At 35.9% G+C, this 26,557-nt stretch overlaps 1 protein-coding gene across 8 annotated transcripts in view; it reads left to right on the top strand.

Annotated features, from left to right (window-relative positions):
- Positions 1–26,557, top strand: part of BRAF (B-Raf proto-oncogene, serine/threonine kinase) — a 159,729-nt gene that overhangs the window by 44,514 nt on the left and 88,658 nt on the right. For 7 of the 8 annotated variants that reach the window (XM_070464845.1, XM_070464836.1, XM_070464852.1 and 4 more), the window contains exon 2: positions 18,109–18,210. In XM_070464845.1, coding sequence (XP_070320946.1) covers positions 18,109–18,210 — 102 coding nt within the window. Of the gene's footprint in view, positions 1–8,647; positions 8,689–18,108; positions 18,211–26,557 lie in introns of those variants that run through there. The other variant, XM_070464828.1, reaches the window with a different exon arrangement.

Genomic DNA, 26,557 nt, shown 5'->3' on the forward strand with positions numbered 1-26,557 from the left:
AGTGCACCAGGCCTGAGCACTTGTCTCATGCATCCAACCTGGGCTGGTGATCTGTTTCACCCTAGATATACATGTTTCGATGCTGTTCTCTTGAAACATCCCACCCCCGGGTTCTCCCATAGAGTCCACAAGTCTGTTCTATACATCTGAGTTTCTTTTTCTTTTTTTGCATATAGGGTTATCGTTACCATCTTTCTAAATTCCATATATATGTGTTAGTATACTGTAATGGTCTTTATCTTTCTGGCTTACTTCGCTCTGTATAATGGGCTCCAGTTTCACCCATCTCATTAGAACTGATTCAAATGAATTCTTTTTAACGGCTGAGTAATATTCCATGGTGTATATGTACCACAGCTTCCTCATCCATTCATCTGCTGATGGGCATCTAGGTTGCTTCCATGTCCTGGCAATTATAAACAGTGCTGCGATGAACATTGGGGTGCACGTGTCTCTTTCAGATCTGGTTTCCTTGGTGTATATGCCTAGAAGTGGTATTGCTGGGTCATATGGCAGTTCTAGTTCCAGTTTTTTAAGAAATCTCCACACTGTTTTCCATAGCGGCTGTACTAGTTTGCATTCCCACCAACAGTGTAAGAGGGTTCCCTTTTCTCCACACCCTCTCCAGCATTTATTGCTTGTAGACTTTTGGATAGCAGCCATCCTGACTGGCGTGTAATGGTACCTCATTGTGGTTTTGATTTGCATTTCTCTGATAATGAGTGATGTTGAGCATCTTTTCATGTGTTTTTTAGCCATCCGTATGTCTTCCTTGGAGAAATGTCTGTTTAGTTCTTTGGCCCATTTTTTGATTGGGTCATTTATTTTTCTGGAGTTGAGCTGGAGGAGTTGCTTGTATATTTTTGAAATTAATCCTTTGTCTGTTGCTTCATTTGCTATTATTTTCTCCCAATCTGAGGGCTGTCTTTTCACCTTGCTTATAGTTTCCTTTGTTGTACAAAAGCTTTTAAGTTTCATTAGGTCCCATTTGTTTATTTTTGCTTTTGTTTCTAAAATTCTGGGGTGTGGGTCATAGAGGATCCTGCTGTGATTTATGTCGGAGAGTGTTTTGCCTATGTTCTCCTCTAGGAGTTTTATAGTTTCTGGTCTTACATTTAGATCTTTAATCCATTTTGAGTTTATTTTTGTGTATGGTGTTAGAAAGTGTTCTAGTTTCATTCTTTTACAGGTGGTTGACCAGTTTTCCCAGCACCACTTGTTAAAGAGGTTGTCTTTTTTCTATTGTATATCCTTGCCTCCTTTGTCGAAGATAAGGTGACCATAGGTTCGTGGATTTATCTCTGGGCTTTCTATTCTGTTCCATTGATCTATACTTCTGTCTTTGTGCCAGTACCATACTGTCTTGATGACTGTGGCTTTGTAGTATAGTCTGAAGTCAGGCAGATTGATTCCTCCAGTTCCATTCTTCTTTCTCAAGGTTACTTTGGCTATTCGAGGTTTCTTGTATTTCCATACAAATTGTGAGATTATTTGTTCTAGTTCTGTGAAAAATACCGTTGGTAGCTTGATAGGGATTGCATTGAATCTATAGATTGCTTTAAACCCAAACTTTAAACTGTGGTTTCAAGGTTTATAGAATCTGGCCCCTCCCAGCTTTTACAGCTTCATCTTCCAAACCAGTGATTCTCAAAATATGGTCCAAAGGAAGCTGGAGGTCCGTATTCTCCTTTGAGGAGATCTGTAATGCCAAAACTGTTAATAATACTAGGATGATATTTACCTTTTCCTCTCTAGTTCTCCTGAGTGTAGAATCAAGTTTCCAGATGCTACATGATCTGTGTTATTGTTACAAGTTAATGTAGAAACTGGTATGACAATCCAGCTACCTTCTATTAAACTAGTCATTAAAGAGAATTGCAAAAATGTAAAACAGTGCCATTCTTCTCACTAAATTTTTTGTTTGTTTTGGACAGTGGACTTGTTTTTTGGTTTTAAAAAAGTTGTTTAACACATGATAGTTTTATTCAAATAATTTTTAAAATAATTTCCCAGTCTGATTTCTTAATAGGGCAAATATCATTAGATATAACTCACAGAAACAGCAGTTTGGGGGATCCTCATAAGAGTGTAAAGGGATCATGAGAGCATACTCATAAAGTTTGAGAGCTATTGTCTTGCACTATATGCATTTCCTTACATCACATCAGCCTCACTGGCTTTCTTGTTGTTTGTAGAATACTCCAAGCATACTTGAAACCTAGGACTTTTTTCATTGCTTGCTATTTATCTCTACCTGAAGAATATTTTCACCAGCTTTCTCACTTTATTCTCATATCTGTTCAAATGTTACTACCTCTTTGACAAGACTTTTCCTAACCACAAGCCTACAGTTTCTGAAAGAGCCTTCTTGGGACTTCCCTGATTGTCCCATAGTTAAGACTCTACATTTCCACGACATGGGGCACTAATTCTATCCATGGTCAAGGAATTAAGATTCCACATGCCCCATGGTTGTGGTGTGGCCAAAATAAATAAATAAAATTTTAGAAATAAATAAAGCAAAAGAGCCTTCTCCCTACTCTCTTTTACCTTGATTGAATTTTTTTCAAAGCATTGATTCACTGCTGGAAGTTATACATTTGTTTTTTTTGTTTATTTGTTCCCTTAATAGAATGTATACTTCATGAGGGCAGGAGTTTTGTTACATGCCTAAAGCCTAGAATAGTGTTTGGTACATAAACTGTTAATCAGTAAAAGAAAATACACAGAAATGGAATTCATTAGTAAAAATGTAAGTGACTTAGAAGATAGACTCAGGAAGTCTAACATGAATTAATAGATTTCTAGAAGGAAAAAAGAAGCAGGGAAGTAATAGTTAACTGAATAATAGAAAACTATATCCTGACCTGAAGAAAGACTTGAATCTGTATATTGAAAGGCAGAATAATAAGCAGAAGTTATACTTCATAGTGAAATTACTGAATACTAGGGATAAAGATGATCAGAAGCTTAGAAAGGAAGCTCAGATAGAACAAAAAGGAAAGATTAGCAGGTCAACAATGGCAACACTGAGAGGTAAACAACAGCTGTGATTAAGAATCCCATACCTCATCAAGATATTTTCAGACACAGAAGGAACCAAAGTATGTCCATCACCCATGTACACTATTTGTACATTTGAGAGAGATGATTAGTAAAACTGGAAAGCAACATCTGTAGAAAATTGATCTCATATCTTTTAACATAACTTTTTTAGAATTACAAAACATCCTTTTAAATAACTGGTTCTCAAAGTGTGATGCCCATACCAGCAGCAGCAGTATTACATGGGAATCTGTTAAAACTGAAGACTCTGCTGTAGACTTACTGAATCAGAAACTCTGAGCTTGATACCCTGCAGTCTGTATTTTAAGAAGCCCTTTGAGTGATTCTAATGCATATTTAAAGTGAATTGCTTGTAGAAACTGTGTATTTATGTGTTTTTCATCCCTTCTGATGGTCTTTATCTTTTAATTTGTATCTGTACACTATTTACATTTAATATAATGATATATTTTTTAAAAGTTTATTTGTTTACTTATTTTTGGCTCTGCTGGGTCTTTCTTGGTGCACAGACTTTGCTCTAGTTGCGATGAGTGAGCCGGGAGCTACTCTCTAGATGTGGTGCACTGGCTTTTCATTACAGTGGAGCGCAGGCTCTAGGGAACATGGGCTTCAGTAGTTGTGGCATATAGCCTCAGTGGTTGTGGCTCCTGGCTCTGGAGCACAGGCTCAGTAGTTGTGGTGCACAGGCTTAGTGGTTCTGTGGCATGTGGCATCTTCATGGATCAGGGCTTGAACCCATGTCTCTGGCATTGGCAGAGACAATTGGCAGATTCTCTACTACTGAGCTACCAGGGAATCCCAGTATGTTTTGATTTCGGTTAACCAGTTTAGTAATTCATTTTCTGTTAGTTTCCTCTGTTTTTCATTACTGTTTTTCCTTTCCTGCCTTCTCTTAAGTTATTTGAACATTCTTTTAGTATTCCATTTTAAATTTACCTAGTGTGTTTATTTTCTTTAGTTATATCTCTCAGTAGTTTCTTTAGTGGTTGCTCTGGAAGTACAGTATATATACTAAAGTTTTCATTGTCTGCTTAGAATAAGTTCTCTATTCCCCTAAGTGGATTATGGAAATATTACTACTATATAGGTCTCTTTATGCCCCCCACCACCACCAACAGCTCCTTTCTGTTATTCTTGTCTTGCATGTTACATTTCCTTTATGGAAAGCCTCATTAGGAAATGCTATACATTTTTCTTTCAACTATTAACCATATTCAAAGAGTGTAAGAGAAGGGGATATGTATTGTGTTTACCCAGATATTTACCCCCCCCTTCATTCCTGCTCTTGAAGATTTCCTTTCGATACAATTTCTCTTCTGTTTGAAGAATTTCTTTCAGTAATTCTTTTGGCAGCAGAATTTCTTTGTTTTTATTTATCTGAATATATCTTTATTTTATTTCATTGCTGAGAGGTACTTTCACTGGGTATAAAATACTAGGTTGACAGTTCTTTTAATACTTTAAAATGTTGTGCTACTCCTTTCTGCCTTCGTGGTTTCTTTTGAGACACCTGTAGTCATCTGAAATGTTATTCCCTTGTAGTTTATGGGTCATTTGTCTCTGCTTTCAAGATAACACTTTGTTTTTAGTTTTCAACACTTGATGTGCATGGTATGTGTTTCTGTGTACTTACCCATTTTGGGACTCATCTTTTGGAATCTGTAGTTTTATGTGTTTTGTCAAATTTGAGGAGATTTCAACCAGTATTTCTTCACATATTTTTTTATTGCTTCATTCTCCATTTCTTTTGGAAGTCAGTGACACAAATGTTAGACCTTATTGTTGTTGTCCTGTAGAACCCCAATTTTTAAAAAAATTTTTGATCTCTTTTTTTTTTCTTCTGTTAAGACTGAATAATTTCAGTTGTTCTGCCTTCATGCTCCCTGACTCCTCTATCTTCATTCTGCTATTGAGCCTGTCCATCGAGTTTTTAAATTTTTGTTATTGTAATTCTTACTGTCTTCTGTTGTTTTCCAAGACTCTGGTTTTCCATTGGCTTCTAGAATATTATTGATTGCTTGTTGAAGCATTCTTATTCAAGTTGCTTTGAAGTTTTTGCCAGGTGACTCCACCATCGGTGTCATCTTGGGGTCTGTAATCCTTGCCTGTCTTTTCCACCTGACGGGGGTTTTACTAGTTCTTTGTATGCTGAGCAGTTTTGAATTGTTTGCTGGACGTTGTGAATATTATGGTAAGAGAATTAATCTGATTAGGGAGTGATAGTCATATAAGTTTACAATGAGGCACAAAAGTGTTCCCTGTGATTATCTCCTCTCCCTCATTCCTTTTTTTTTTTTTTTTTTTTTTTTTTCCGCTGTGACTGTTCAGGAGAGCAAAAACTTATAGCATCCTAGTTAGAAGATAGACTGAAGCCCTTTTTTGTAGTTACTTGAGTCAGAAAGGTGATCTCACTAAAGATTTGGGAGTAAAGGGAGCTACCTGAAAGGACTTTTGATGCTGAGATTACCTAGAACGTGGGGGATGTGTATACTTTGAGGTAGGGCCTTTTGCTATTAGTTAGGAAAAGAGGAAAAGCTGAGAACTCTCATAAATAGACTGAACTAATAACATTAAGGAGAAGGAGTTCAGTTGCTTTTTTTCCCTTTAAAGTTTTAACATATCCTTTTAAAATGCAGTTTTGAATATGTTTGAGATCTGTTTTTATTTTAAACTTTCTTAAAAGTTAATGTAAAACAAGCATGTACATCTTCATATTGTAACTCATAGAAAAGGGTATATTGTTACTTGATTATCACAGTAGATTCCTTAAGTGTATAAAGGAAAGAATTATTAACTTCATTTCTTTGATCAAAGAAAATTATCTTAAAAGTTTAAGCAGAATAAGATTTCAACAGATGTCAGAATAGTCTTAAGTTCTCTGTCACTATCATAGCTTTATTCTGTGGTAGGTTTCTAATCCTTGTTAGGAAATGTTTTCTAAATGCTCTGCAACTAATATTTTATCCTGTACCGTGATGACAAAAAGAGGCCTCTGATTACCTGTCTGTCAATCTCTGCTCAGATATTCATCACTGCCTTGCCATGCTCAGAGGAGCAGGTTCATATACAGTGATGATTTCTCTTCCTCTCCTCTTTCTTCTTGTTTTTTTTGTTGTTGTTGAATCTATGTAAATAAAATCTATTGATTATATCAAGTTTCAGTGAAAGTTACCTCCTTGTGTTAAAAGGTTTTATCTTTTTCAATTTATACTTGGTAACTTGATTTGGCTACTTGAATTTAAGGATTATTGCTTATAAGATTTTTAAGAATCATTAGCACAGGTAATGTTCTGTTCATAACAGTTGAATAGAACTATTTATATAACCTTTTACATGACCAGAATAGTGGATACCTCTAGCTTATGAATACTTCTTTCACTTGTTTGTTTTTCAGTGTTAATCAATTTGAGCCTTTTATCTGGGCTTTCCAGCCAATCCCAGAATTCATTATGAAGCTTGAATTAGATGGGCATGTTTGTAGCCAGATGCATTTCTTCCTAGTTCTCCTGTCATCTACAGGGAATCTGGTCTTCTGGTGTTGTTCAGCCAATGGACACTAAACCAAACTCTTCTTTTAAATACATTATTTGGCAAAAACAGTGTTGGTCAAAATAGAAACTTAACTCATTCAGCTTAATCAAAAAGAGGGAAATTTATGGGAAATATACTAGAGTAATTAGTTGAGCTACAGAAATCAGTCAAGGTGGACCTTAGGTTGTCCAGCACCTGTGAATTCTAAATATTTTCCACCTTTTTCTGCTTGTTCCTAAATATTTGCTCCTTATCTTCTGTTGGAGATAGACTTTCCCGTGTGCTGGAAAGCATGGCTGTAAGTAGCCCTAGATTCGTTTGCTTCCACTTAAATGACTATAGTCATATGTGTATAGTGAAGAACAGATAGATAGCCACACATATAATAGTCAGGAAAGCTGCATTTCAGGAAAATTGCTGGGAAAGAATTTAATTGTTCCTAACTAGAATCATGTGCCCACAGTACTCAATTACCTGATCTAGTGGGATGAAGTACATGATTAGCCCATCTTGTATAACATGTCCTTCCTGTGGCCAGCTGGCAGTGTGTGTCATCAGAAGTCAGGTGTTAATATAATTATTATGGATCAAGGAACACCCTAATTTATGTTTATTATTTCTTCTTTATAGATAGCTATTTTGCTACCTAAGTTTTTCTCTTGTATGATTGGGAGAAAAGAACATTAAATTTCAAGTTTTTCAGTTTCCTGGATAAATGTTACTTAAAATTGTATCTCAGATTTCTTATGATTGTATTGTTTATTTCTGTATGAATCACCTTAAGTATGTGCTAATCCGTGTGTTTGGGGCTTATGGTTTTTGTTCACATTAAAGACTGCAGAGGAAAAGAGCTAGTTGCCCATTTGGTTACGTTGTGAGATGGTGTGGCTAATGGAAGAAAAGAATGTTCTAGCAGAAGGAGCAGTGTATTCAAAGACCATTAAAATGTAGATAGTGTTTTGATAGATGTAATACATTTCTTCATTTCTCCCATGACACCTAGTAATCATTCTTTCTCTCTCAGACTGTTTTTCTATAGTTTTCTTGTACCTATGGATTTCTAGATAAATTAGCCTTCCCTGGTAGTCCTTTGTGCTCTTTACCCATATCCAGTTTTCCTACCTGGTCACAAAGAAGTCATGTGACTAGTTCTATTCTTTTTGTTATAAATATGACCCGTATCACCTCAGGTGACATACCCTATGTCTAGTTGCCAGTGTCAGGCCCTCCAGAGTTTGTTTTTTTTCCTATCTAGCCTGGTGATTAGCATTATTAAAAACAGGGACTACTGCTCTGTTAACCTGCATCCCTGCTGACTGCAATAAACAGGGCTTCCCTTCCTACCTGAAATAGACACAGAGCATGAATGAAAACTAAACTTATTTTGTTTCAAGCCACAGAGATGGGAGAGTCTTTTTTTTTTCCTGATTGTAACTACAGAGATGGGAGATCCTTAACATGGTATAATGTAGCCTGTTCTGATTGCACACCTTCCCTGGAAAATGGCTCATTGATGGAGTTTCTGATATTTAAACATGTGATGATAACATTAGTAACTAATAATTATATTTTCAATTATTTCTTAAGCAGTCTGCTTGGTGTTTTATAAAATATCTCACTAAATTCTTGATGTTTTCCTATGAGATAAGAACTATGAATAGGTGGGAACTTGCCTATTTTAGTGCTTATTTTGACTTAACATTTTTATTTTACTTACTGATGTAGTCTGTTGATTGAGTAAAGTATAGTTGATTTATCAATAAATGTTGTGTTAGTTTCAGATATATAGCAAAGTGATAGTCCTTTCCAGGTTTCATTTCTACTATAGCTTATTACAAGATATTGAATAGAGTTCCCAGTGCTATATAGTAGGTCCTTGTTGTTTATCTGTTTTATATATAGTAGTGTGTATCTTTTAATCTAAATTCCTAATTTATCCCTCACCTCAGGTAACTCTAAATTTGTTTTCTATGTCTGTGAGTCTGTTTCTGTTTTGTGAATAAGTTCATTTGTATCATTTCTTTAGATTCCACATATCAGGGATATCATATGGTATCATATGTTTACTGAAGACCCTTTTGAATAGTAGTGGTGAGTAGTCTTTGTCTGTCTTACTTCATTAAGTATAATAATCCCTAGGTTCATCTGTGTTGTGGCAAATGGTATTATTTCACTCCTTTTTATAGCTAAATAATATTCCACTGTGTATTTATGCCACATCTTCCTTATCCATTCATCTGTTGAACTTTCAGTTTAAAAACTAAGTAAATTAGTGGACAATTTTATGGACAGTTTAGAATAATTCATTTATGTGCTGTTTTCTTTTGTGCTTTGTCAGGATTCTGGAAATATTAGGGTTTACTTACTCTTAATCAACCAGAAGAAATGGTTTGATTCACTTATTCTGTTTTAGATAATTTTAATTTCCAAGCTTAACTCAAAGTCAGGACATTTTCTATTTGTTGATTTCATGAGTACCACTTTCCTGTTTTTATTTCTCACTGTCTGCTGGCCAAAGTAATTGTGAAACTGTGTCCAGCAAACTTTTAAATCCTCAACCTCTTTCTTAAGCTCAGAAAGGTTCCAGATACCTGTTTTGCCCTTGATTATAGCCCTTCTTCAGCCTTCTCAAGTAAAACTTTCTTCACAACTCACAGACTTCAGGACGAAGATTTTAGTAAGGAATGCCTGTAAGAATTAATGATATCCTTGACTGTCTAGTCCCTCTCCCCATTTATGGGCAGAACAAAATACCATCTGGCCACTGTGTCTCTGCTTGCACTCAGGCAGTTGAATGTACTGCTCTAAATTTATGCCACAAACCTCAACAGCACTTAAACAATATCTGGCAGTGCTGCTACTCCTTCACTTTCTATTAATACTGTGTCTCCAGTCATTGCAAACCTCTCACAGCCCCCACTCTCATTTATGGACCTCACCTCAAACTTTATTGAGAAATCTGATGCAGCTGTCATCATCTTTGCATCACTGTATCTGCAAACCTACCTGCATTGGTCTTCAGGTTCTCAGTCTTCCTTTCTCTTGTTATTAAGAAACCTTCCCTGCTAGTCTAATTCCACTTCTTGTGACTCAGGTTCCATCTCTTCTTACTGTCTCTAGGGCTTCTTTTCTGCAGCTGGCATCTCTTTTACACATCATCAGTTTCTGTCTTTCAGTTGGATTTTCCCTCCAGCCTACAAACATACTCTGTTATCTGCCAGCCCTGATACATATGCAAATACATATAAATATGTTGACAAACTATATACAGATACTTATATTTCATTCTTCTGTCTCCTATCTATTTCTTGTTCCTGTTCTTATCTAATAAATTATCTTCACTGAATCAAGTTTTTCTCCTACCTCAGTGTCTGTTTCTTCTCAATCATTTTTGTGGACTCTGTCAGTCTTCTAAATTTTGATGGGCTCTAGGGTTGAGTCTTCTTTGTGTATACTCTGTTGGAGATTTCCTTGTTAGCATTCTGTGACATCTAAATATATGTCCTGCCTCATAGTTCTTCCTGAATGCTGAAATGCATAGCCAGCTGCCTACTTGATCATTTAATTAACCTCTCTTTTAGGTGATATAATACTTGATTTCTTCCCCTAGAGATTCCCCACTTCAGTCAATGGCGTCACTGTCCATCCTGTTACCTACTTTAAAATTTGGGGGTCAGCTTTGATTCTTACTTCTCTCATTCTTCTCCCATATATAATTTAACAGCTCTGTGCCACAGTGTTCTCACCTATAAAATGAGATGATAATTGTCAGTGATAAAATATCAGATTATGACACACATATGTCTGCTTTTGAAAATTCAAATTCTCATATCTTAGAATAAAATTAAAGCAACTTACCATGACTTTCAGGACTCTTCATAACCAGACCTTATGTCTAGTTGTTCTGACTGTATTTTGTCATTACTTTTGTTATCTTTAATTCTCTACTTTAAAACATAACTTTTTATGGGTTGTCTTTTTGGTGGGTGGGGGAAGCAACTTCAGTTTTTGCTTTGTGCTTGTTTTGTGGTATTAAAATGTAAAGATAGTGCCAAATTTTAAATCAGTTGATGTTTTATCACCTAGTGAATCATTTCTCTTTATAAATAGACCTACTATGTTTTTCTAGTTTTGTGGGAGATTGGTAAAAATTCCTAGAAGTGAAATTGCTAAGTTAAAAGATAGGACTGTTTTCAGACCTGTGAATCCCATTGAGGTAAATTCTTGAGACGTTACATGACCAAAAAGGTTTCATTTAACCTCATGCTTGATTGGTAGTTTGCCTGAGGGTAGAAGTCTAGGTTCAGATCATTTTTATATAGGACAGTGAAAACATTACTCCATTGTTTTGTTTAACAGCTTTATTGAGACCTAATTCACATATCATAGAACGCATCCATTTAAGGAATATACTTCAGCAGGTTTTAATATGTTCCCGGAGTTGTGCAGTTGTCACCCCAATCACTGTAGAACATGCTCATCACCCCAAAAAGAATCCCCCAGACAGCAGTCATTCCCCATTCCCACTAATCCACCAGTCTTCGGCAACAAGTAATCTACTTTGTCTTTTCATGTTGCTGATCGAAAGCCTGATATTAATTCTAGTTATTTTGTAGGAACCATGTAGGGTTTTCTTTTCAACTCTGAATTTCTGAAATTTATTCATGGAAACTAGAATTTATTCAGACATGAGTCAGTTTTACTTATCTTACTTTACTTAAAACTTTAGAAACTTTTTATTTTGTACTGATATACAGTCAGTTAACAATGTTGTGACAGTTTCAGGTGAACAGCAAAGGGACTCAGCCGTACATATACATGTATTCATTCTCCCTGGAACCCCCCTTCCCATCCAGGCTGGCACATAACATTAAACAGAGTTCCCTGTGCTATACAGTAAGTCCTTGTTGGTTATCCATTTTAAATACAGCAATGTGAACATAAGCTTCCCAGAGTCCCTCACTGTCATTCCAGGCTGCCTGACTCTAGGTGAGTGATCACACTGTTGTGGTTATCTGTGGTCATGAAAATCTTTTTTATATAGCTCTTCTGTGTATTCTTGAAATCTCTTTTTAATATCTTCTGCTTCTGTTAGGTCCATACCATTTCTGTCCTTTATTGTGCTCATCTTTGCATGAAATGTTCCCTTGGTATCTCTAATTTTCTTGAATTTTCTTGAAGAGATCTCTAGTCCTACATTAAAAAATACATATATAGTACTGAGTTATATTTGAGTTTGTCCTCACAAGTTAGATTATTTTGTGGCTTTATTTTTTTGTTTTTGTCAAGTTTTGACATCTAGATTTTGCTAGCTTCATAAAACGAATTTGAAAGGTTTTCTTTTTTATATGTACTATCACCTATTAATTGATAGTGTATTTCCTTAAAGATTTGATAGAAATCATTGATTTGAACCTGATACCTTCTTGTTGGGGGGAGGGGCATCATCAGTGCCTGTAGTTTTTTTTCATCCATTGCCATCCTTCAGTTCTTTCCATAGCAGTTCTTATGCATTATATTTTAGCATAGATTTTTTTTTTTTTAAATAACATTTTTTGGAGAGTGAATTTTGCCTTTTGCAAGTTGTGAGAAATGATCTGTTGTTTACTAATATATAGTTCAGTGCTGTTGCTCAGTCGTGTCCGACTCTTTGCGACCCCATGGACTGCAGCACACCAGGCCTCCCTTGTCCATCACCAACTCTCGGAGTTTACTCAGATTCATGTCCATTGAGTCGGTGATGCCATCCAACAATCTCATCTTCTGTCATCCCCTTCTCCTCCTGTCTTCAATCTTTCCCAGAATCAGGGTCTTTGCAAATGAGTCAGCTCTTCACATCTGGTGGCCAAAGTCTTGGGAGTTTCAGCTTCATCAGTCCTTCCAATGAACATTCAGGACTGATTTCCTTTAGGATGGACTAGTTAGATCTCTTTGCGGTACAAGGAACTCTCAAGAGTCTTCTCCAACACCACAGTCAAAAGCATCAATTCTTTGACACTCAGCTTTCTTTATAGTTCAGCTCTCACATCCATACATGACTACTGGAAAAAGCTATAGCCTTCACTAGAAGGACCTTTGTTGGCAAAGTAATGTCTCTGCTTTTTAATATGCTGTCTAGGTTGGTCATAACATTTCTTTCAAGGAGTAAGCATCTTTTTGTTTCATGGCTGCAGTCACCATCTGCAGTGATTTAGGAGCCCCCCAAAATAAAATCTGCTACTGTTTCCACTGTTTCCCCATCTATTTGCCATAAAGTGATGGGATTGGATGCCATGATATTTGTTTTCTGAATGTTAAGCTTTAAGCCAACTTTTTCACTCTCCTCTTTGACTTTCATCAAGAGGCTCTTTAGTTCTTCTTCACTTTCTGCCATAAGGGTGGTGTCATCCACATATCTGAGGTTATTGATATTTCTCCTGGCAATCTTGATTCCAGCTTGTGCTTCTTCCAGCCTAACGTTTCTCATGATGTACTCTGCATATAAGTTAAATAAGCAGGGTGACAATATACTCCTTTTCCTATTTGCAACCAGTCTGTTGTTCCATGTCCAGTTCTAACTGTTGCTTCCTAACCTGCATACAGATTTCTCAAGAGGCAGGTCAGGTCAGGTGGTCTGGTATTCCCATCTCCTTCAGAATTTTCCACAGTTTATTGTGATCCACACAGTCAAAGGCTTTGGCATAGTCAATAAGCAGAAGTAGATGTTTTTCTGGAACTCTCTTGCCTTTTCGATGATCCAGCAGATGTTGGCAATTTGATCTCTGGTTCCTCTGCCTTTTCTAAAAGCAGCTTGAACATTTGAAGTTCACGGTTCATGTATTGTTGAAGCCTGGCTTGGAGAATTTTGAGGATTACTTTGCTAGCGTGTGAGCTGAGTGCAATTGTGCAGTAGTTTGAGCATTCTTTGGCATTGCCTTTCTTAGGGATTGGAATGAAAACTGACCTTTTCCAGTCCTATGGCCATTGATGAGTTTTCCAAATTTGCTGGCATATTGAGTGCAGCACTTTCACAGCATCATCTTTTAGGATTTGAAATAGCTCAACTGGAATTCTATCACCTTCACTAGCTTTGTTCATAGTGTTGCTTCCTAAGGCCCACTTGACTTCACACTCTAGTGAGTGATCATACCATCGTGATTATCTGGATCATGAAGGTCTTTTTTGTACAGTTCTTCTGTGTATTCTTGTCACCTCTTCTTAATATCTTCTGCTTCTGTTAGGTCCATACCATTTCTGTCCTTTATTGAGCCCATCTTTGCATGAAATGTTCCCTTGGTATCTCTAATTTTCTTGAAGAGATCTCTAGTCTTTCCCATTCTCTTACTTTCCTCTCTTTCTTTGCACTGATCACTGAGGAAGGCTTTCTTATCTCTCCTTGCTATTCTTTGGAACTCTGCATTCAAATGGGAATATCTTTCCTTTTCTCCTTTGCTTTTGGCTTCTCTTCTTTTCACAGCTATTTGTAAGGCCTCCTCAGACAGCCATTTTGGTTTTTTGCATTTATTTTTCTTGGGGATGGGCTTGATCCCTGTCTCCTATACACTGTCATGAACCTCCACCCATAGTTCATCAGGGACTCTGTCTATCAGATCTAGTCCCTTAAATCTATTTCTCACTTCCACTGTATAATCGTTAGGGATTTGATTTAGGTCATACCTGGTTGGTCTAGTGGTTTTCCCTACCTTCTTCAATTTAAGTCTGAATATGACAATAAGGAGTTTATGATCTGAGCCACAGTCAGCTCCCGGTCTTGTATTTAGCTGACTGTATAGAGCTTCTCCATCTTTGGCTGCAAAGAATATAATCAGTCTGATCTCAGTGTTGACCATCTGGTGATGTCCATGTGTAGAGTCTTCTCTTGTGTTGTTGGAAGAGGGTGTTTGCTATGACGAGTGCGTTCTCTTGGCAGAACTCGATTAGCCTTTGCCCTTTACTAATTTTACTTGGTTTTAATTGTTACGTTCTGCTGAAGAGATCAAAAAAGGATAGGAATTCTTCTAGTACCTTTCTTGAAATTTTTTGTTTTTAATTCTTTCATTTCCCTTTTAGGATTGTTGTAACAGTTTTTCTTGTTTTTTCAGGAAGACATTTTAAGCCAAAATTCTAAATCTACTGTTAACTTTACAATATCTTATTCTACTTTTTAATATATCATCAAAGTATTATTATCATCACAGTTTCTTTTTTCTTATTCTTTAGGAAAAATCTGAAAGAGTTTGCTTGCTCAGACTGATTTTTTCTATTTATAAGTGAGTGTTCATAGTGATGTTTCTTCATTCTTTGGCTTTAAACTTACTTTTGTTTGGAAGTTAAGAAACCTGCCTTTCAGGCAGTTGTCGTTTGGCCCTGCCTTATATAAATCTTAGCATTTTCTACTGCCAGGAAGAAAAGGAATCAATTCTAATCAGCTCAGTCTCCTCATTTCTCGCATGCTCTTTGCCCTCTCTAATTTTTTTTTTTCTTTTTCTACCATTCTTTGGGTGAATGGTTCTTTACCCTAACCACACGAGTTTTATCTGTGGAACTTTAAGGGGGAAAAGAAAAAAGAGAGATTGTAGGTAATAGAGTACTTAATTTCTTGGACTGTAAAGAATTGCTGAACTAGGATTAATTTTTCTCTCTTATCCTATTCTGAAGAAAGCTTAAATCTTATCTCCAGCACTAATTTGAATACCTGTAATGACTAAGACACCAAGATAAGTGATGAGGGAATAAAAGATGAATAAAACTTATTTCTGATTTCAAAGTAGCTAATAGACATGAAAAACAAAATCAATTTTAGAATATTAAATTCTGATTATAAAGCAGTTCTGCCCTGGGTGGTCAGTGAACTCATCAGAGAAGGAGTTTGTCATTTTCTGAGATGAAGAGACTGTAAGAAAAACAGATTTTGAAACAGGACTTGGTGGATAAATATCAAGTTAACTTTTGAACATGTTAAGTTTGAAATACTTATCTTAATAAGTATGTAGGAATGTACAGTAGGCACCTGAACAAAAATACCATGGCGTTGAGAGAACAGACCTGGATTTAAAAGTTTGGACTTCATCAGTACATATATAAAGCCGTGGGATTAGATAAGATTACTTGGGGAGTAAATGTAACTAGAGAAAAGACATCCTGATGCTTGGTGGGGATAATGAGAAATTAGCCAAGGATTCATAAAGGAAACTATTGTAATATCTGGTTATAGAAAAAACTAGAAACTTCTGTCATTTCTTCTCAAACTTTAATAAGGATCATTTTGTTAAAGTTCAGTAAGTTTGAAATGGGGCCTGAGATTCTGCTGCTCCTACAAACTTCCAGAAGATTATGCTGCTGGTAGTCTATGAACCATGCTTTGAGTAGCAAGACAATCTATGACTACAGTAAAAAGTAAAAGTAAAAAAAGTAAAGTAGAGTAAAAAGAAGGAAAGACTGCAGCATTTGTAGGAGAATAAGGATTAATATCCAGAAAAAAGGGCATCTAGAAACTGAAAAGAAAAAAAATAGAAGGGAGAAAGAATATGGATAGAGAATTTTTCATAAAGAAATTTAAATGGTCAATAAGTGTGGAAAATGCTCAACTTCCTGGGAAATACAAATTGAAGCAAGAAGATCACGTTTCCCCCATTAAGATCAGGAAAAATTTTTAAGTTTGATAATATACACTGTGGTGGGATTGTGGGGAAACGGTGGACTGATACCCTAATAGGAGGTATCTTGGTACTTATTGTCCTTTTGGAAGACCATCTGCCATACTGATTTTTTAAATGTGCATATCCTTCAATTTTGGAATCCTGTGCCTCACTATCTAAAAGGAAAACTTCTACCTTTGCCCAGAAAGGCATTACAGAGCCATTTTGAAGCATTGTTTAAAGCTGGGAGAGGTGAAATAATGTAAATGTCCTCCAGGAAGGAATTATTAAATAAACCCAGTGCCCTTTGCTTATTTGTTTTCCTTTGTACATTTAAAAAATTATCTCACATTTTTCATTATAACTTTAAATAATTTAAGTGGCCTTGATTTCTAGAGTATATTTTATGTTAAATACATTTTCAGTCACACCATAAAATTACAGATTTAAATCATTCAGTTTATAGAGAGTATCTGTAGACAGTATATACTGTAGTGTAATTTGCAAAAAGCATGTTCTCACACCACTCAGATAGATTGAACTCACTTTTCACTAAGAAAAAAATAATCTGATTGCTTATTTATCTTAAACATGTACTGTGTGCCTACACTATGACCACTAGACTTCTGAATTCTCAGTTGGATTCTGGATAAATGGATAAGGCTTGAAACCTTCCCAAGAATTTGTTTCACTGATAAAATAAGGTCTTGCTCTTAGTATCCCCCCGCCCCCTTTTTTGTCAAGGGATTTTCCTTCTTTTCTTGTTTGTTAGGTAGTTGAAAGTTTATTTAGCTCAGAAGAGTACACATTAGTAGATGCACTTGAGATGGATAAGGATTTTGCCTTTTACAAAGTGGAGAATTGCAAAGCAGTGATCTTTAAAGGAGAGGAAGAAAGAAGAACTAGTTCTTAAGCAGATCAGTTAGGAAGAATACAAATAGACACTGGAAATCTGGAAATGATTCTCCTAAAATCATCTGTATCCACCTAACCTTAAGTTACCTTTGAAGTTTGAAGACCATTGAAATAAGCAGTGTCCTAACATTATGAAATGAATGTTGTCTTGTCTGAACTTATGATGTTGTAATACAGCCATTTAAAAGGTGTAAAATAGGACCACCCTGGTGGTACAGTGGATTAGAATCCATCTGCCAATGAAGGGACGTGGGTTTGATCCCTGGTCCGGGAAGATTCCTCATGCCATGGAGCAGCTCAGCCCAGGCACCACCACTACTGAGCCTCTGTGCCTAGAACCTGTGTCTGTAATAAAAAGGCACCAGGAGGAGAGGCCCACACGCCACGGTGAGAAGTAGCCTTCTGCTCACCACAGCAGAGAAAGTCTGTGCACAGCAATGAAGAAAAATCAGTTAGTTAAGTAAAACTGAAACTATATTAAAAGAACAAATACTTAAAAACACTAAAAAAAATAAAAGCAAAATACATACATATTGACATGGAGAGAATTCTGAGGCATGTTGTTTGGTAAAGAAAGCAAGTGTTGAGAATATTTTAATAAGTAATATACATGTATTTGTCTATTTTATATATGTATGGATTTTTGTTTTTTATTGGAGTAAAAAGTTATGGAAGAATGTATACCAATCCATAAATAGGACTTAACTTTTTGGCAGGACACCCGGAAATATGGGGAATGTGAAAAGAGATTTTTACTGCTTGTTCCTGAATACTCATGTATTACTTAAATGTTTTATAGTTGAGAATATATTGTATTACTAGTGTAAGAAGAAGTTTAAAATAAATCATCTCGAGATCTCTAAGCTCTAAATTTCAAGGAACACTGGAAGTTACTATAATATTTCAGTAGGAATATGAAGATAATTTCTAATTCATATTCTAAATGATTTGTATTTAAATTCTTTTAAAATTTTTTTAGGTGTGGAATATCAAACAAATGATTAAGTTGACACAGGAGCATATAGAGGCCCTATTGGACAAATTTGGTGGGGAGCATAATCCACCATCAATATATCTGGAGGTAAGCTTTTGAGTGTCATATTTGTAGTAATTTTGAGAAAAAGAAAATGAACTTGTAAGATGCATTTGTATTGGTAATATGGGTTATTTTAGGCAGTGGGATTAAAAATAGATATGGGAAGAGAGAATTAGCTTTGTCTTTATTGTACTCTTTATAATGTTGTTTCACTTGTTACAATAAATATGTAGTATTTGGTAATTTGGGAAATAGCAAAACTAAAGAAGAAGTTGTATATAAACTTCAAAATATTACCCTGGTTGAAAAGAAGAAAAAATTACTGAAAAAAGAGAAAACATTCTTTTCTGGAGGTCAGCAAACTAGTTGCTGTATTAGAAAATGGGGAGAATTTTGCAAAATATCTTGTTTCCAGAACCAGTCCTCTGCAAATAGGTTTTTGCTTCCTCATGGGTAAAATTTACAAAATTTGAGTATCTCAAGATTGCTTAACGTTACAGTTTAATAGTGCCTTGAAACTTTTGTAGCCAGTCTCGAACATCATTGTAAGTTTATAGATTAGTTATTGTTCTTAATCCTATGAGGTAGCCGTTACTGTAATAATCACAGATAAGCTTTCTTGGCATTAGTTTCCTTATGTAAGTCACTCAAGTTCCACAGCAAGGAAGCTGTTCCAGAGTCTAGGCAGTCGGGCTCCACAACCCATACCAATTACCACTGCACTATACTGCCAGTCTCCATAAAAGCTAGCTCCAACTATAAGCACCAGTCATACTGGGAGATAACCCTAAATTACAAATGATCAGGTTACCATTTGCCTTCAAATGCCAGGGACTTTTTAGGCATGGATCAACAGACTCCTAAACCAAAATTCTAATTTAGTAATCTAATTACTTTTAAAGGGTAAGTTAAATCTGTATTTCAAGAGAAAGTAAGTTTGTATATTTCTAAAATTACCTTGAAAGTTTGGAAATAACTGCTAATAAACTATTCTCTCTTTATGTGGCTTATCACAGAGCACTCTGCCAGTTAGTATCAGTGCTAGGACTGGAACTCATACCTCTGAATGCTAGTTAGTGTATTTTGTAATATCACATGCTCTCTGTTTTACTTTTGTGTGTGAGGAGAACAAGCAAAGGAGTCACAAGGAGGCAAATAGTCCTGGTGAAAATGATAATTGCTTGTTAATCAGAATTAGACAACTTAACCAGCAGTTTTTCTGCCAGCCATTTTAGTGTCAGGAAACTTTCCCCACCCTCAGATGCGATACATTTGCATCAATAACACGGTTTCCCTATAGCAGGGATTCATTTGCCCCTCCACCCACATACTCTTCAGGCTTTTTACTATTGGAATTTTATCTGACTCGGACGGTATAGGGCCACCCAGGTGGCTCAGTGGTGAAGAGTCTGCCTGCAGTGCAGGAGACGCGGCTTCATCCCTGGCTTGGGAAAATCCCCTGGAGAAGGAAATGGCAACTCACTCCAGTATTCTTGCCTGCAAAATCTCATGGACAGAAAAGGGGCAAGCTACAGTCCATGGGGTCACAAAAAGTCAGACACAACCTAGCAGCTGAACGACACAGCAGACTATACCTCATAGGTTGGATCATTAGCACATAGATTCTTACTGTCAGGGACTAACATTACACAGTTTCTCTATAGAAAGCAGTATAATATAGTGGTTGAGATGAACCATTGAGTTACACAGACCCTGTGTTTGAATTGTAGCTCTGCCTTAATTTCTGCAGACAGGTTACCTAACCTCCCTATATCTCACCTAATTGGTAAAATGGGAATACCTCACACATGGTAATTTAAAGGCTAAATTTTGAGTTTACAATTATGAAATAAGTGCTCCATAAATTTTTGATTCATTTATTCAACAGGCAATTATTGAGTGCCTGCTAACATTTGTACTTGTCTAGGCTCTGGGGATATATATTTTTAAAAAAAGGAATCCCCTTCTCCCAATCTCTGCCTTCAGATAGCTTATATTTTAATCAAGGGAGTGGTTTACAGAAAATAAATACATAAATAAGTTAAAACATTGAACTTAACCACCATTTGATTTAGTATGAAGAGGAGCCTGGCCGGAATTGAGAGTTTTCTTCCCTGAGGAAAGTTGACCAGGCCAAGGGAAACGACTTGTGGGTCCTGATATTTGAAGGCCCTTAAGTGAGTAATCTACTGATTACCCACTGAGACCCACCATTCTCTTTTCTGTCTCGATGAATTTTGCAACTCTGAGATTGTCCTATAAGTGGAATTCTAACATATTTATCCTGTAACTGACTGATTTCACTTAGCATAATGTCTTCAAGCTTCATCCATGTTGAAGAATGTATCAAAAGTTTCTTCCTTTTTAAGGCTGAAAAATATTTCATTGTGTATATGTATGTATACCTGTATATAATATAATGTATATTATCCGTTTATCTATTGATGGCTGCCATCAGTGGTTGGTTGTTTCCACCTTTTGGTTATTGTGAATAATACTGACTTTACTTTTTGGGGATGTATATACCCAGAAGTGGAATTACTGAATCATAACATAATTGTATATTAAATTTTTTAAGGAATTGCCATTCTGTTTTCCATAAGCAGCTACATTTTTCATTCCCATGAACAATTCTTTATATCTTTGCTAAGACTTATTTTCTGTATGTGTGTGTGTAATAATAGCTGTCCTAATGAGTGTGAAGGGATATCTCATTGTGGAAATGCAGATCTCCAGCTTTGTTCTTTTTCAAGATTGTTTTGACTATTTGGGATCCCTTGGTTTTTCTCATGAATTTCAGGATGGTGTTTTTCTGTTTCTGCAAACACATTGGGATTTTGTTAGGGGTTGCATTGAATCTGTAGATTGCTTTGTGTAGTATTGACATCTTCAGGGTTTGTAATTCTTAAATACAAATGAACAGTTAAGAATAACCAGATATTTGAAGAAAGCTTTTAACAGGAAAGATAATGGCAGAAATGGTCAAAAGGGACTCAGAAACAGTGCAGAGAACAGAGAAAATTTGAAAATCACTATAACATCAAAGAGAAGAGAAGATCCATAATCTGTTCTTTCTTCATGGTTGAATTAAAGAAGCAAAAGTATTAATAAGAAAGAGCTCTTGGAAATTAAAATAATAAGAGTTAAAATAGTATAGTAGGGAATTTATATATGTGTGTGTATCTGCATGTGCATATAAACAGACAGATAAACATACACTATAAAGTTAAGGACTTCCCTGGGGGCTCAGACAGTAAAGCGTTTGTCTACAACACGGGAGACCTGGGTTCGATCCCTGGGTTGGGAAGATCCCCTGGAGAAGGAAATGGCAACCCACTCCAGTACTCTTGCCTGGAAAATCCCATGGACAGAGGAGCCTGGTAGACCATGCCAGTCCATGGGGTCGCGAAAAGTCGGACATGACTGAGCGACTTCACTCACTCACATAAAGTTAAGGACATCTTCCAGAAAGCCAAATAAAACAAAGATAGAAAATATTAAAGGAAAGATCGGAAAAATTAGAATAAATCTAGGAGGTCTGCAAAAACCAAACAACAGGCTGTCCTAACTTGTTTTTAATTTCTCCTCCCACAATGAGAAACATGGAGGTAAATTATTCAAAGATTGGTTCTATAGCTCAAGGTTGTTACACACTGGCATAGATTACTACCATCCTTTCGGTTTTTCCATCTGCAGCAGATCTGAGAATTGTACTCTTTTTAACACAATACCTCAAGTCCAGAAGCAGGGATCACAGATACTCTCTGGTGTACTGAGTTATTTCATGGAGGAAAACCTTCCCCTCAAATCTCCTACAAGTCTTTACATCTCACCAACCAGAATGGGGTTACATAACTCCTAGACTAGTGACTCTGCTTACATTTTCTGAAATAAGAGGCTAAAAAGTGAAAATTTTCCAGTGTTCACAGTGTGGCTTCAGATTAGTTTGTGCACTGGCCGATAGAAGTTGTGCTCTAGTTATTTCATTACATAGCATTTCCAAAGAAACCATTTTGATGTTTCCATAGAAAGTTAAATCTTTACCTATCCCCACACTTCTTCCTCACAGCAAAACAGGATGAAATCAGGTATATCACCATCAGAAATCCTCGTGACTTTCTTTTTTCTGTGTGTACTAATTTATTTAAAAGCAAGCTTTTAAGTTCTAGATTTTCTCCTACTGGCATGTGAATAACAATTAACACTGTTGATTCCCTTGATGATAACTGCAGTGAAATGAGAGTACTCTAAAAGAATTTCAGTTTTGTCTTTTCAGTCTTTGGCTCCAATCTTTTCTTTTTACCATCACACAAAGAAAAGATATTTCCCCTAAAAGTCATTTCCCAGAATTTCTTATTTTTGTCCCAGTTCTTTTATTTTTACTCATCCAACAAATTATTTGAATGCCTTCTGTATGTAAGATATAATGCTGAGCCTTCTGTATGTAAGATATAATGCTGAATGCTTTTCTAGAAGTAGATTCCTATTTCTGGACCTGATTTATTATATTCTAGAAGTAAAGGGAATAAAGTTTCTGGAATAACCCTCCAGTCTACCACCATGTTTATGTGTATGCTCAGATCCCCTGCAGACAGACAGTAAAGCTCCTAACATTTATTGAGTGCTTGCTATGCCAGGAACTGTTCCAAGCATATAGTAGTAGATCATTTAATCCTCAACCTGCCCTTTGAGTTATATTAGTACTCATTTCCATTTTATCAAAGAAGAGACTCAGGCAAAGAGGATTTTAATAATAACATGACCAGTGTTACACAACTAGCAAATGGGGTAGCCAGAGTTTGACGCCAGACATTCTGAATTCAGAATCTGTGTTTTTTTGTAATGAGCCTTCGGTAACTGCTTACATTTTCCCCATGTGTATGTCTTCTTTTTTTTTCTCTTTTATCAGAACCTGTGCCCTTAATTGCTTTATCATTATTATTATGCTTACAGCCTTTCTGATCCTTAGCGTGTGTAGAACCAAAGATAATGCAAAGACGTTTATCAAAACAGATACTGTAGTGAAAATAGTACTGGAAGCTAGGTGCTTCCTGTGGAATGCAGAAAGTTCATTAATTATCAGTTGTGGACAGTTTGAAAGATTTCATTGTATCTTGTGAGATTAAGTTCAATAAGAATAAATATAATGAACTCTAATGATAAAAATTTTTTATTCCATTGTTTTTTCCTATTATGTTTTAATTAAGTAGGGCCTTAATTTTCTTCCCATTTTTAATTGAGAAATAATTCATGAACTGTGATTCACTTTTTTAAAGTATACAGTTGAGTAATTTATAGTATATGCACAAAATTGTACAGTCATCACCATCATATAATTCCAAAACATTTTTATCATACCAAAAGAAACCCTTTACCCATTGGCATTCATTCTCTCCAATCCCTATCAGCCACTTACCTAGTTTCTTAATCTGTGGATTTGCCTTTTTGAACATTTTGTGTGAATGAATTCAACCAAGTCGTAGCATGTAGTGTTCATTCCTTTTTTGGCTAATATTCTATCATCCATTCTATTATCCATGTGATGTGGATACATCACATTTTGTTTATCCATTGATCAGCTGATGGACATTTAGGTTGTTAGCACTTTTGGGCTGTCATGAGTAAAGCTGCTATAAACATTCATGTACAAGTTTTTGTGGTAGACATGTTTTCAGTTCTTTTGGTTATGTACCTTGGGATGGAATTGCTGTGTCCTTTGGTTACTCCGTTTTAACTTTTTGAGGAACTACCAAACTGCTTTCCGAAGTGGCGGCACCATTTTACATTCCCACAAGCAATGTGTGAGGGTTCTAGTTTCTATACATCATTGCCGAATTATTAGTTTCCATTTATTATTATTATTATTATTATTACCATCCTAGTAAGTGTGAATTGGCATCTCCTTGTGGTTCTGATTTGTAATTCATTAGTAACTAATGATGTTAAGCATCTTTTTCATGTGCTTATTAGCCATTTTTATATTTCCTAGGGGAAAATGTCTATTCACATCCTTTGCCCATTAAAAAAACTGGGTTGTCTTTTTATTGCTGAGTTGTAAGAGTTCTTTCTAGACTCTGGGTGGGAAATCCTTGTCAGATTTGATTTGCAAATATTTCCTCCCGTTCTATGAGATGTCCTTTTTTCCCCCCCACTCTTTTGATAGTGTCTTTTGAGGCACGAAAGCTTGGATTTTGATGAAGTCGAGTTTATCTGTTTTTTCGTTGGCTTCTGTGTTTTGGTGTGTCATCTGAGAAAGTATTGCCTAGTCCAGGGTCATAATGATTTGCTCCTGTTAATGTTTTCTTGTAAGAGTTTTTTAGTTTATTTTTTTAAAAATTATCTTTAAATGAAGGATAATTGCTTTAGAATGTTGTGTTGGTTTCTACCATACAGCAACATGAATTAGCCGTAAGAATACATGTATCCCCTCCCTCTTGAACCTCCCTCCCACCTCTGCCCATCCTGCCCCTCTAGGTCTTTCTCTTCCTAAGTGTATGATCCGCTTTGAGTTAATCTTTGAACATGATGTTGGGTAATAGTTCAGCTTCATTCTTCTGCATGCGGGTATTCAGTTGTACTAGTAACATTGTCAAAAATCAGTTAACCATAAATGTAAGGCTTTTTCCCCCAGACTCTTAATTTGCCAGTGTTATGTGTGTATCAGTACCACATGTCTTGATTACTGTAGCTATGTAGTAACTTCTGAAACCAGGAAATGTGAATCTTCCAACTCTGTTCTTTTTCACGATTGTTTTAGTTATTCTGAGTCCTTTGTACTTCTTTGTGATTTTAAGATCAGCTCATCCATTTCTGCAGACAGGCCAATTGGGATTTTGATAAGGATTGCATTGAATCTGTATATCAATTTGAGGAGTATTTTCATCTAAATAATATTGTGTTCTTTTCTCTACATTCTTTTGTTTTTTTAGTTTGAGAACTATACTTCAGTTTAAAAAAGAAGCCATTGAATAAACGAATGGATAAAAAAATAAGTAACATGAGTTGTGCCCTCAAGTACCTTACAGTTTGGTAGAGTCATGTTGAGAACCTAGATAAGTAATATATTGGGTTAGAGAAAAAGTTCAGGTTTTTCTGTAATGTTTTGTGGAAAAATTTGAATGAACTTGTTGACCAACCCAGTGGTAGTAACAGTAATAATGATAAGAACTATTACTACTTATTACTACTAATAAAAGTATTGGGTTTTTGCTATGTGGTAGTCTCTGTGATAGCTTTCTTTACTATTATTTATCTCAATGCTCACAAAATTTTTTCACAAATGATTTTTTTAAACCATATAAAGAAAAGTGTGGTAATACTGTAAAGAAGGTGAAAAGATTTTATCAAGCAGAGCTTTGAATTGGACTTTGAAAAATGGGTAGGATTTTGATGAGAAAGAATGGGATTTTGGAAAAGCTGCCCCTTGAAGAATTACCTGGTTTCTGCAACTTCTTGAAGCACCAGAGGAATTTCATTGATGGTAGTACTGGTGCTTGAGGTATATGTTTATGTGAGATGACCCACTCATATTTTCAGGGTAAGAAAATGAAGGAAAAGGGAAAGTTGGAAGATAAAAGAAAAAATGGAGATAGTGATGAACCAAGGCCTCCATACTTGGGGACCTTAACCACCCAATGCTAGCATTAAATTAAGAACAAAAGAAGGATGGGAGGAATTGGGGAGAATTGCTCAAAGAAAGAAGAGGAAACTTTTATTTGATGGCTTTGATCTTCAGAGTAAATTTGAATGTAATGGTATTTTCTGAGTGAATTAAAGTTGGGGAATGAAGTTAGGAGCTAGAGAAGCATAAAAAAGGTTGGAGTAAATGTTGTGAGACATGTAATATGAATTAAAAACAAGTACAAATTTTCATGCAGTAATGTAGAGGACTGATTTCCATGAATTGATAATGGAACTCAATGGCCTTGTTTTATTTTCTTCAGTAATATGTGGTAACCTGAGAGAAAGAATGGAATAATTGAATGATGGAATTTACCCAGAGTTGGTATTTAACAAGCTAGTTGGTAAAAGAATAAGAATTAACCGGACAGTCTAAGATGTTACCAGTGCATTGTTGAAATAGTGAGTCACAAAGCATGGGAAGAAAATAGCAAAGAAATCTGAAAAACTTTTAAGAGATTAATACTGACCATGAACCAGAGTAGTGTGGTAGTGAGATTTAAGACTTAAGAAATTTAAGACAATGGGATAAGTGTGTGTGCACAGGAGTGTGGGAGGTTCCCAACTGAGATCTTGTCATCATTTAGAACGCTTTTGTAAAGAATTATTTGTGTATCTGAATCTTGTAGGTAGAGTGGAAATAAATGCCTTTGTAGATAAAAGGTTTAGAGAACTTTAAGATAGGGGTGTTACAAGAGTAATCACAAAAAAA

The sequence above is a fragment of the Odocoileus virginianus genome, chromosome 1, assembly GCF_023699985.2.
Source record: "Odocoileus virginianus isolate 20LAN1187 ecotype Illinois chromosome 1, Ovbor_1.2, whole genome shotgun sequence".
Taxonomy (NCBI): Eukaryota; Metazoa; Chordata; class Mammalia; order Artiodactyla; family Cervidae; genus Odocoileus; species Odocoileus virginianus.